The 12,675-nt window shown below is 32.7% G+C and overlaps 1 protein-coding gene across 6 annotated transcripts in view; it reads left to right on the top strand.

Moving 5' to 3' along the window:
* LOC130903539 (stAR-related lipid transfer protein 13) overlaps positions 1-12,105 on the top strand; it is a 52,539-nt gene extending 40,434 nt beyond the window's left edge. For all 6 annotated transcript variants that reach the window (XM_057815704.1, XM_057815714.1, XM_057815723.1 and 3 more), the window contains exons 5-13: positions 167-209; positions 1,143-1,214; positions 3,042-3,284; positions 6,619-6,949; positions 7,021-7,256; positions 8,691-8,999; positions 9,128-9,429; positions 9,479-10,092; positions 11,671-12,105. In XM_057815704.1, coding sequence (XP_057671687.1) covers positions 167-209; positions 1,143-1,214; positions 3,042-3,284; positions 6,619-6,949; positions 7,021-7,256; positions 8,691-8,999; positions 9,128-9,429; positions 9,479-10,092; positions 11,671-11,785 — 2,265 coding nt within the window. In that variant the 3' untranslated portion in view covers positions 11,786-12,105. The remainder of the gene's footprint in view (positions 1-166; positions 210-1,142; positions 1,215-3,041; positions 3,285-6,618; positions 6,950-7,020; positions 7,257-8,690; positions 9,000-9,127; positions 9,430-9,478; positions 10,093-11,670) is intronic.
* Positions 12,106-12,675: the final 570 nt, after the last annotated feature.

Raw genomic sequence — 12,675 nt, 5'->3', positions numbered from 1 at the left:
ATTAAAAATGAAAAATAAGAGTGTTTGCATTGTGGATCATGACTAGGCATTATGTAGATATTATTAACGCGTAAGTAAGTTATGTCTATAAAGCTTTGAAGCTTCCAAACTCAGCAGGGAGATTATCCAGGTGATTGACCAAGCTCAATTAACGTTATATTTTCAGGTGAATAAGCAGTGTCGTTCCCAGTCCGACCGACATCTAGCTGGTGAGTAGATGTTTCAACTAATATGTCCATTCGTGTTAAAGATTATAAGTTTTTTCGTAGTTTAAGTGTTAAAGTAAATGACAATTGGCCTGTTCGGAAGGCTGAACAATTATGGCGGAACATGCGAAATCATAAAATCGCAGGTTGGTTATATTTGCATAATCCCGTCTATCCCATTCCAGATTTTGTTCATCCACGTTCCAGTTCAAACTATATAATTTCTCGAATTACATGTCAAATTTGTCGTTTTCCAAACGTAATTCAATATACAAAATATTTCCAAAACTCCATATTTTACAACAGCTTATTTTTGGACACTTTTTCGTCGCTCAACTATTTATTATACAACTCTTCAATTCAAATAGAATTTACAGATATTTTTGTGTATTATAGTTTTTCGGACATTTTGGTCGCAATTTTCGAAAAAGATTCGTTTATATTTGGTATTGACGTAAGATGCCGTTTGTCATTTACATCTTATTATTATTGCTGTTTCCTAAACGTACAATAGAAAATTTAACATGAATAGAATTTCTCAAATTTCAAGTTAATCTTACTAGATGCACCCAGAAGGTCCTTTCATTAAGCAAAGAGGAGCCAAGAAGAGTTACTGGTATACTCACTGAACATTGTTCTGTGAATTAGATCATCGGAAAAACATCTCCTCTGTGAATGCGAGGCTATCCATCGGTACCTCTTAAATCCAGAAGAGGTACACCGTATAGGCCTCAAACAGACTGCCACCTTACTGGAAATCAGTTTTGGGTACACAATAGATCAATAGGTTAAAGTATTAGTCAAGTTGATTTCCAAGCGACGGCTACTCATTTAACTTGTACTCAAATGTTGCGTTCCAATCATTAACATAATTCGAAAAATTTTAGAAATCGTAATTATTTTCAATTGTGTGTCTAACCTAGAATATTTTTTTAGAAATCGAAGCCGCCGAAGCGTGTAAATGGCTGCGAGCGACTGGATTTCCTCAATATGCTCAATTTTATGAAGGTAACAGCATTTTTTTAAACCTCATATCTATAAATCACTACTTACCTTTTATTCTCGATTGTTATAATAAAGAGGTCTATGAGTATACATACTTATATCGCATATACTCAAACCAATTCTAGAAATATTTTTTCCACTCTCAAGCTAATATCGTAAAAACATGATTTTCTCTTAAACAGCTTCTTGAGGTGATGAAAATCGCTGTTCGCATCTTTTTTCTGACAGTGTGGACCAGAAGGCAACAAATCCTTCAAATATTCAGTTGTTTGATGTGCTTCATGAAAGCTATCAAGCGGAACATATCTTTTTCACACCTAAATGTTCATGCAAACCTGAGTGGATTGCAGTAAGCGATATCCTAAGAGACGTCTCTATCTATCTGTGTCACATGCCGATCTTTTTGTTGCGCACAGCATCGATATTTCTCGGAATATCAACCGATTTTGGCCGGCTTCTCGACATTCATCACTGACAGTACTCACGACCAAGGTGATATTCTTTAAACCAATTGTAAACAGTCTTCTCTGAGAGTTTTTGATCACCAAAAGTTGCAAGAAGCGATTCTATACATTGTTTTTGAGTGAGGTTTTTTTTAAAATCAAAATCATAAAGAATTTTCGAATGTAAGTCTTCACGGGTGATTTCCATTGTGCACAAACTTTTTCTTTTAAACATTCACTATCAACAATTTAGTCAATTTCTTAATTGCCGCTGGCAATGACTAACGTCAATGTTCACAAATATAGTGATGCAACAAAGCTACAAGGCAACCCTTGTGGTATTAACTTGAACGAGAATTACCTGCGTCAAATGTATATTCTTGACACTCTGATTAAACTAACTAGAAGGTCTTTTTGTCTAAGGGAGTCAACCATTACCACTCATAACTCTAATAATAAATCTAAACATTCATTTGAAACCGACATGATTTATGAAACATCCTCTTTAATTATCAATCAAAATATATATCATGGATTGAGACACCTCCGCTAAAATATTTTACACAGTTTTTCTAACAGTTTAATAGATTTCTATGTTCACAAAACCGTTATAGGTACTTAGTACTGCAAACAAAACCATTGAATCAAACAGTAAACAAAGCGAAAGTTAGAAAATTAATTGAAATTGTGAAATCTTTTGTGATTTAGTGATGTTAATGACAAGTTAAAATTACTAAAATTGCAAAAGAATAAGGATATTTGTTTAAATTACGAAAATCTCTATTTTTAAGAAAAAATTTTTGCATATACATAGAAAAGAAGAAATAGAATGGTTTCTTGAATCATTAAGGAAGAAGTGAGTAAAATTAGTGTTTTTAAGTGGACTCAGCACAAAAAAAATAAGTATTGGAAATTTGAAAGTTCACTTCATAGTTGTAACTATACAAAACACGTGGTGTGTATATATTTTGTAATACTTTGAGCTCTCATCGGTTTCCAAAAATTCAAATCAACACTTGGCCGCGCACATTTTTGATATTGATGCAGCCAACATATAAAGAAAATCGGGCTGTGACGGAACAAAGCATTGAAGATTTAAGTAAATTTAAAAAAAACTATTTTCCTTTTTTTAGACGTCATAAAAATTTTCTTTTCATCTATTTTATTACATTTTCTAAAGCATATTTCGAATCTTAATCATAGATCTATAAACTACTTTAATAGCACCATTAACTTTGAATTACATAACAAGAATATACCTACCAGCAAATCTTAATTTCAAAACAAAATTATTTTCATTTGTACACTCTCGATCCATGTAACACTAAGAAATCCTTACGTTAATAAAAAAATAAAAATTATATTATCTACATGATAATTATTGCAGAAAACCGGTTTCCAATAGATATTTCTACGGTTTCTCAAGATCATCCCTTACTCGAACCAGACGTTTTGCATTCTCTTTTTAGAAGGTTACAAATTTTAAATAGTTGTGCACATTTGCACCAGCAAAAACAAGTTGTAAATACCGATGATTCTGAAGAAGATGAGTGCTGTGCTTTATCAGATAACTGGACATATCAAAGTGATATCAAACGATGGTCTAGAACTAGTTACCAACCACCTATTCGTAAGTAGATATTTATAGATTACTTATATAATTATAAGGTATATACTTTGAGGCCTCGTATCTCATAAATTTCGGAATAACTTTTCTCATGATTTTGTTCTTCTAAACAAATCCTTGCTATTTTAATTTTGTGTTAGGTGTTACGTACACCCAGTAGAAATAGTTTCTTGACCTTTATTTTTGACAAAATCATGATCATATTTAGAGTAGTTTATTATAAAATAAATATTTTATCTTTAAACATGTTTACGCGAACAATTTGTTTTCTTCTAATTTTTATGAAGAAACCTGTTGCCGAAAGCCGAATAGTACAGATGTTTCGTTAAGATATGGGTATATTAGATCCTCTCAAATTTTTTACGCATATAATCTAGAACTACCCATTAAAGCCTTAGTAATGTTAACATACATATTTAATGCCATATTCAGATTACACTACTGGCCCAAAGAACTAAAAAAATCTAAAATTATCCTCATTCCAAAACAAGGGAAGCAGCTACAGGACGTCACATCATACAGGCCAATCAGCCTGCTATCAACATTATCTAAGGTTTCCAGATCACCAATTCGGATTTCGCCACAAACATTCTAGAGTTCAACAGTGTCATCGAGTAGTCGGCAGCCTTTCTGGATGTTAGCCAGGCTTTCGATAAAGTCTGACATGTAGGTCTGTTGAATAAAATCAAACTCTTTCTACACAATTCATACTACACACTGCTTCAGTTATACCTGTCAAACAGAAACTTCAGAACAAAAGTTAGTTATGAGACCTCTGAATTTCAACCTATTAAAGGTTCCACAAGGCAGCGTCCTTGGGCCAATCGTATACCTGATATATACTTCTGACATTCCAACCTCAAACTACACTATGACAGGCACATTTGCTGATGATACAGTGATACTGGCTATACATGAGGATCCAATAAGAGCTTCTGCCAATCTCCAAGGCCACTTATTCCAGATCGAAGTATGGCTCGAAAGATGGAGAATAAATATTATCGAAAATAAATCCCAGCACATAACATTTATCATAAGAAAAAGCTAATGTCCTCCAGTTACTATTAACAACATACTGATACTTCTTGTATAAAATACCTGGAATTACACTAGACTCTAAACTCAATTGGAGCCAAGAAAGGAAAGCAAATCAACCTAAAGATCCGAGAACTATATTGGCTACTCGGAAGAAGATCGCCAGTCTCACTACAAAATAAAATCTTATTATATAAGACAGTCATCATACCCATCTGGACATACGGAAAAGGAAAAATTATGGAGATGTGCCAGCAAATTTAGTATTGCTCTTATACAACGAGGACAACTAAAATCCTTCGATCACTAGTCAGTGCACCATGGTACGTCCCAAACAAATTGATCCATCAAGACCGCCGTATTCCAACAATACAAGAGACAGTACAAGAAAGAAACCGTAACCACTACCTAAAGCTGGACAGCCATCCTAATCTATTACTACAGCTACTAATCCAAGAACCAAACAACTGAAGATTGAAACAAAGCTAACCAATTAATCTCAAATATATTCCAAGAGACCTTCTTACTGGAGAAATCTCATCAGGACATTTCCAAGACCAACCTATAGGTCCAAAGCTTACAGAATAGCTCATATAAAATCTATTTCTAATTGCTGTTAATAGTACAAATGTACAAATATATATATATATATATATATATATATATATATATATATATATAATCTTGTCGCCATTGTAGTATGCTAAATATTTACGTTTTTGTAAGACCTACTTTACAGACAGACGTGGCTCATGAAACACCGAATTCTTCTACAGACCTCAGCACGTCAATTTATCGAGACTCCTTTCGTTGGTGTGCAAGCCTGTGGAATCAGTTACCAAGACACGTCTTTTCCGAACACTAAAATTTACAGAAGTGCTTGTGCTTTCTTTTTTCATATAAAAATCTTGCGCGCTATACACTACTAATCTACTGCCTTCTCTGTAAAACAACGCAACGTCCATATATCGTTGAATTATGGTGATAGTTTATCGTGGAGACTAGGCTCAAATTCTATAGAAAATGTGTAGGAGATGCTGGGGAGAAAACTTAAACTAGACAGTAACATGTACTGCTACTTTTCCAATTCTGCCCAGAAACAGGAAAATAGAAAATCGGCAACCAGTGGGGATCTACGATCCTCTTTCATCCTATTGGAGCCATCAAAGGCAGTATAGAAGAATAGTGCGAGATTCTTTTTGGGTTGATCCTTTTAGATGTTTTTCTACGTTTCGGCCAAAGTAGCAGGTCATGTAATTGTCTGGTCTAAAGGAGAAAACTGTCCTAATCACACCACCCTCTACAGATTTAGTCGAACTTAAAACTGGTAAAAACGAGGTGGTGCAAGTAGTCATCAACCATCTCCTTTTGTCGACGCGTAGACATGTATTCAACTACGAAGTCGCCAAAAACAGTAACTTTTTTTCTGAGTAAACGTTATAGTATATCACATAACGAGCGAGTGTGTTTATCACTTTCCTGCGAGTTATGAATAATATTTTACCCACGATCCCCCAAATTATTTACAAACCAACTGTGTTTCTTTTTATTTGTGATAGTTATAAAAATGTTTCCAACCCTCATGTCTCTTGAGGGTTCTGATAGTTGCTACTTACATTCACCAAGATTTTCGCCATTCACCTTCGAAAACTGTGCCCAGTATATAACTCCGAATTTTGTAAATACACATAGCTAATAATTACTTTCGGTAAATTCTTTTACACCTACTGGTTGTTTTGTACATTTTTATTGTTGATAATCAAGAAAAAATCAGAGTTCATCTACGTTTGATAGCCTAGAATCACTATATTTATAATTTTCATAAAAAATTCATTATAGTGAAAGATCTTAATTTTATTGTTTTCGTGTCCAATATTTTAATGAGGGCTGCTGAAAAATATCGACTGATTATATCAGGTTTGATACATCTTTTGAGACTTGGAAAATAACGCCTTATGTTAGAAATTACAAACTTTCGTAGCTACTAGATAGACACTTTCTTATAGGGTCGTGGGAAAATAATATTACTTGCAAATATCGTAATTTCATTAACATGAAACCAAGGTCGATAAATTCTATCTCCTGAGTGTAACACTTTTCTATTATCATTGAATATATATAAATTGGCTTCAGAGGTCACGAATTTGAGTACAGAATTAAACTCAACTACTTTCAAAGCCCTTCAGAAACACTAAAATATTATCATGGTTACACCAAATATTTATAATTCGAAAAGTTAAAAGTTATAAATTTAGTATTTCAAGATTTTTGCCAAATTTATAATCCGAATCACTTATTTCAGAACATTCTAGTGATAACGTCCCAAAGGAATCTTCAATAGTAAATAGTGAAATAGTGAATAAAAATCTAGTACTTCCAAATAAACCAGTGGCTGTTCAAAAAGAACCGTTACTAAAAAGGGGAAGCATAAAATACCGGCAACGTAGAGAAGGGATCGTAGTATGCGAGAAAAATAATTTACTAGATAAACTTACACAGTTACAAGGATTGAAAGTATCCGATTTGAGACACAATTCAGATTCGGAGGCGACACCTAGAACGTCAAGACGTTCTAGAACTCTATCGCTGGACAAAACAGATACTTGGTCCACCACTAATATAAAAATTAACAGGTAAATAAAGCCTTATTTTAACTTCTTGTTTTTTTTTCTAGTTCTATCAGTGGAATAATCATCTTTTTCAGAATAATTTGGAATGATGGACCTTGCCGTGATGTAGATTTGCCAGACAAAGATGTTGAATTTGAAATAGAAGGACCATATTTATATTCATTATGTGCCTCTCAATTGCAAGTACTTCGTAAGTTAGCTCTGTTGAAGTTGACAGCTCACATGGAAAAATACTGCCCCGCACATAGAACCGGATGGAACTGGGATTTACCCAAATTTTTAAAGAAAAATAAATCACCGCTGTACAGAGGTAAGTTAAATTATCACATACAAAAAGTTCCATTACGAGGGTGATTCAAATATAAACTGGAATTTTACTATAAAAAATTTTTATTATCAAGTTACAGAGCTAAATTTTTTACTTCTTTACCTCTCTCGGAAGCTTCTGAATGCCTTTTTCGTAAAAATCTATCGGCTTGTCAGCATGAAGTCGCATAATAGTCGCATGGTCACAAATCGGGACTATAAGGGTATTCCACTGTTTCCCAATCCAATTCGTTCAACGTTTCCGTCGTAAGCCTAGCTGTATGCAGTCTGGCGTTGCAGGAATATCGCGATACGGATTAGATTATGGCGTCATTTTGATATGTAGACAAGTTTTACCGTGTTGTTTAGGAGGTAACTATAATACTGTGCATTCATAATTCGATGTTCATTGAGAAAATCAACCCCAATTACCCCTCTCATGTCTCAAAACTTTGCTTTAACTGGCGCGCCTTCGTCTTTTCTTCTTCTATTTCATAGACGTGCGATTACTCTCAGGAATATAGTGATGGAACCAAGTCTCACCCACTCACTATGTAGTGAATATTCGGCTCAATAAACTTTCTCCTTCCTCTCCATACCGCTGCAGGAGACGCTTGCAAACTTCCTAACGTAGAAATTTCTGCTCAAAATTCAGAAGTCTTGACACCCAAAATTTTGCGGTAACCGAGTGGTTCATTAATTATTTGCCCAATACCACCTACGCTGATACCCAATTCTTCAACCATACACTACTGCGTCGGTCTTCTAGAATGAGTTTTTCTACAGCGGTGACGTTCTCATTGGTAATACTTATTCTAGGGCGCCGCGCATGTGGCACCAATTCTCGGCCTTTTCGGAAAGTGGAACACAGTTTAGTCTTGGGGGGTCTTGCTAGAGTAATTTTTGAGGAATTTCTGCGGATTTAACATTATTTTTGACCAAACAACAAATAATGATACGTAACAGACCAGTCTAACATCCAGTGCACTTACTTTTACGACTTTTATATTTGAACCACCCTCGTATTTCTTATGATATGTTGGATTGTTTTATTTTTTGAATTATTTGTTAGCAAAGGCATGTTTTCATATCAATAACCAGTCTTAGTACAAACTCTACTGCGCATTTTGTTAATATATTCCTATAACTGCATTGAAACTGTAATAAGTAAATTTCTTATTTAAGTTTAAGATGACTGCAAAATGTCGCTTCTATTCGTTTGCTAATCCTCCAAAATTAAAAGTAAAGTAAATAAATACAAGCAACGAAAATTACGAACCAACAAAATTTACAACAGAAGATGAATATGTTATACAAAAGTATTAACTACATAGATTTGCAAGATATCTTGTATAAGTCGATCAGATGATCTTGCATTCCATTTCATAGTGTCCTTCTAGGTGTCAAATGTGCTTTAATATTAATTATTAATTTATAGACAGAAACATATTCGGTGTTCCATTAGCAGTAACGTTTCAAAGATCTGGAAGGTTTTTGCCTCGTCAAATCGAAGAAGCCATGCAGTGGCTTCAAGAAAATGCTTCAGATCAAGTAGGTATATTTAGGAAATCTGGAGTTAAATCGAGGATCCAAATGTTAAGGAACAAAATTGAATATAATTCAATGATAGATTACAGTGAAGAGCAGTGTTACGACGTAGCTGACATGTTGAAACAATATTTTCGTGAATTACCTGAAACATTACTTACCGGAAAACTTTCTGAAACATTCGTTTTAATTTTTCAATGTAAGTTTATTATTATATAATTCCTTGTATTATTCATCAATTTTACATTTATATATATATATATATATATATATATATATATAACCACAATTTTTCTAGATTAAGAACTTTATTTCCAATTTTTCCAGATATTCCTGGATTTTTACGCATGGAATCTGTCACGTGTGCACTGTTGTTGATGCCTGAGGAGCACGTGCAAGTTCTTCAAGCCCTATTACATTTTTTATTGAATATATCTAGTAGGTCAGACATAAATCAAATGAATGAATATAATCTAGCAATGTGTTTAGCACCCACGCTATTCCATTCTGCGTCTCTTTCCAAGCCTCTACAATGTGGTGGTGTACCACATCCAAAGGAACTGGCAGAAAATAAAGCAGCACAAGAATGTTTGATGTTTTTTCTTAAATATTTCCAGAATATATTCAAGGTATGTAAATTATTATGTTTATCGAGGTCACTTAAAAAAATAATTTCAGATACCAAGAGATTTCATAAATCAGTGCAATTCTAGTGATATGAAAGAAATAAAACCAAAACTATTGACAGATATAGGTGATGATATAGGAGGTTGGAGAGAGTACTTGAACGAATGTCAAAATAACCTATTAAAAGAGACGAAAGAGAAATCGCGGGGTTGGGTGCAAATACCCCCACATTGTCCTAATTCAAAAATACTAATGTTTTATAAAAAAGTGGTTGATGGATTACCGCTAAAATTATGGAAGATTTCCGCAGAAATAGAAGCACCACCATCAGAAGTCACGCATAGAATTCTAAGAGAACGGCATATGTGGGATTCTGATTTAGTTTCGGCTAAAATAATTGCGCAACTAGATAACCAAACTGAAATATTTCAGTACGTCAGGAAAAGTATAGTACCTGTACCCAATGAAGAATACTGCGTTATAAGAACATGGAAGTCAAAATTACCAAAAGACTCTTGTACGATCGTAGAAACTTCCGTTGAGTACCCCGGGACAATTCAACTACCTAATACCATTAGAGGCATTGTATTGGCTTCTAGGTATCTTGTAGAACCTTGTGGATCGGGAAAATCAAGAGTTATCCATTTCTCCAGGGTAGACACCATGTAAGTATTAAATACGTACAATAAAAATTGGGAGGTGATTTTTTATATTTCCAATAATAAAATCTCCTAAACTACATATTGACAATAAAAAATAAATGATAAATGGACAGGCATTTTTAGTGATATTTTTATTTTATAAAACTACAATATAATTTTATAATAACTAAAATAGTAACCCATTTATAATGTAACAGGAATATTAGATAATACCTACTATTTATTAGGCATTTAGTATTGCACAGAATTTCGAAAATAATAAGTTTCAATCAATAAAAACTTGATTTTACTCACCACCTTGTATTTTGATATCTGGACTGAAGAAATTTTGTTATTCAAAAAGTAAACATATATAATTTTATATGGGTAATCACCTCCCAAGTTTTGTCGCATGAATTTAGAAGCACCTTGTTTGTGAACATTCTCAATTTAATGGATATTCAGAATAAATAATGCTGTAATGACTTTTTCGATTATATAAAAATTGAAAATAATCAAAATTAAAAGTATCCTTTGAATGTTATTTCTACTAGGTACAGTCCTGTGCTAAGTAACAATAATATTTTAATGTTACGATCAAATTTTTATATTTTCTTTCATGTGTTTTATTAGTTAGTTGTGTCTGGTGTGAAATGAATTCAAATTACATACCTATTCATTTTACTCTACGTATTTAATTTATAATTATTAATTCGAAGTGAAAAAATAATATCAACATATTTAAATGAAAATCGCAAAAATTTCAAATTTCTAACTACATATGAAAACGATTCTGATTAGTTTTCAGTTGTGATGTCATAGGTATAAATAGGAATAAAAACATTGCGCAGTTGTCTGCGTGATGATAACGAGGTTATCGTTGCCTGCAACGTAGCGTGTGCTGTTATAATGCAGTTTTTATTTTAAACCTTTTATAGGTTAAGTTATATTATAACATAATTACGTTAAAAATTGAAAACATAATAAGCTTAATTACTATAAAATATTAAATTTGAATCTTACTTTCATTAAAATGATCCTGGCAACAAAAACAGTTAAAACTCGCGGGATCGTCAAAACGACCAATACTTTCAAACCATTTTGGTTGGAGTATATTCAAATTTCTTGGCATCATAAAAAAACTTTATCTGGTGTTTGAGTCGTGGTACTTTTACATCCTGGCACAAAACACGATTTATATACCATTTTTCATATTAATGAAAGTTCAATAATAACGCTTATTTTAGAATAAACGGGGGAATAACTGTCATATTTACTTTGTACCATATGTTTAGCGTTTGTTTTATACCTATGATGTCACGCAATATGGCGGCCTTACTGAAATCTTTAAACTACCTACAAAATTTTTGAATTTTCAATAATTTTTTCTCTATAAATATTGATAAAAAAATTGAAAAAAAATTATAATAAAAGTTGTATATAAACTATCCAAAACTCTTCTTTTTCAAACCAGGCTTAATGTATTGGTATGCCAAACTTTTTTAATAAAAGATAACTTGAATATTTTACTACATGTACTGAGAGATTCAAAAATCGATGTTCTTGGTTTGGATGATAATCAAAATTTATGTTTTTTTTTAGGGGAAGAAGTCCAGATTGGTACCACAAAAACTATGGATATTTATGTGCAGTTTTTATCAAGCATTTACAAAGTTCATTTTACCAAAATACAAATGGTCCAGAAAGCCAAGTATAAATACCAAAGATTCTTAGCTAATTTATTGTTTTTACATCACATGACAAAGTCGCAATTTATATTTTTATAGCAAAATTTATAATAGTTCACTCTATACATTATATATATATTTTTATAAATCGTAAATAAATATGTACAGGGTGTATCTTGGACAACATTTATTATACAATTTAAGAAAACAAATTCTCTTCCATTTTGTTATCCATTACTTGTAAAAAGTAGATTTGTGACAAAATATTGTATTGTTTTTTTTTCAAATATATGGATTGTCTATTTTGTATTATACAATGTTTCTAAATCACCCATTACTTACTGTTACTCTTTTGTTGTTTTATTCGATATCCCCATTTTACATCACAAAAAAGTTCCTAGTTCTTATCCACAAGAAAACGTTTATTCATCCAGATAACTGGCATTGAATGTGATCACTTCAAATCACTCCAATTAAAAGGATTGTCAGCACTTGGAGCGCTTAAGTATATGAAATTCCAATAATTGTGGCATCTTCAGAAAGAAGTTTTTCTTCACTATACACATTAAGCTCAACCATGACTCAGGGTCGTTTGAAGAATTTGCTTCATAAGGATACAAAAAAATGTAATTGTCACTCAAATGTCAAATTTGAGTGAACAATTCAGCATACCGATGTATGTGTGTCATGTACTCTAGAAGTAGTGTTGGAGTAACTGCTTCAAAACTTATCCTCGTATCTTCTTCGACATCAAAAATGACTATCAATATTTGCACAAACTGAACGTTCATGCTGAATCTGGATTTAATTTTGCAGTATAATTAAAATACAGGGTCGTTACACTTCATATTAAGATAGTCTGCTATTCTAAGAATTAATTATCTATCAATTTCCGTGCTATATTATCCTTTGTACATAA

Source organism: Diorhabda carinulata, chromosome 1 (assembly GCF_026250575.1).
Source record: "Diorhabda carinulata isolate Delta chromosome 1, icDioCari1.1, whole genome shotgun sequence".
Taxonomy (NCBI): domain Eukaryota; kingdom Metazoa; phylum Arthropoda; class Insecta; order Coleoptera; family Chrysomelidae; genus Diorhabda; species Diorhabda carinulata.
This window is presented reverse-complemented; position numbering and strand designations above follow the sequence as displayed.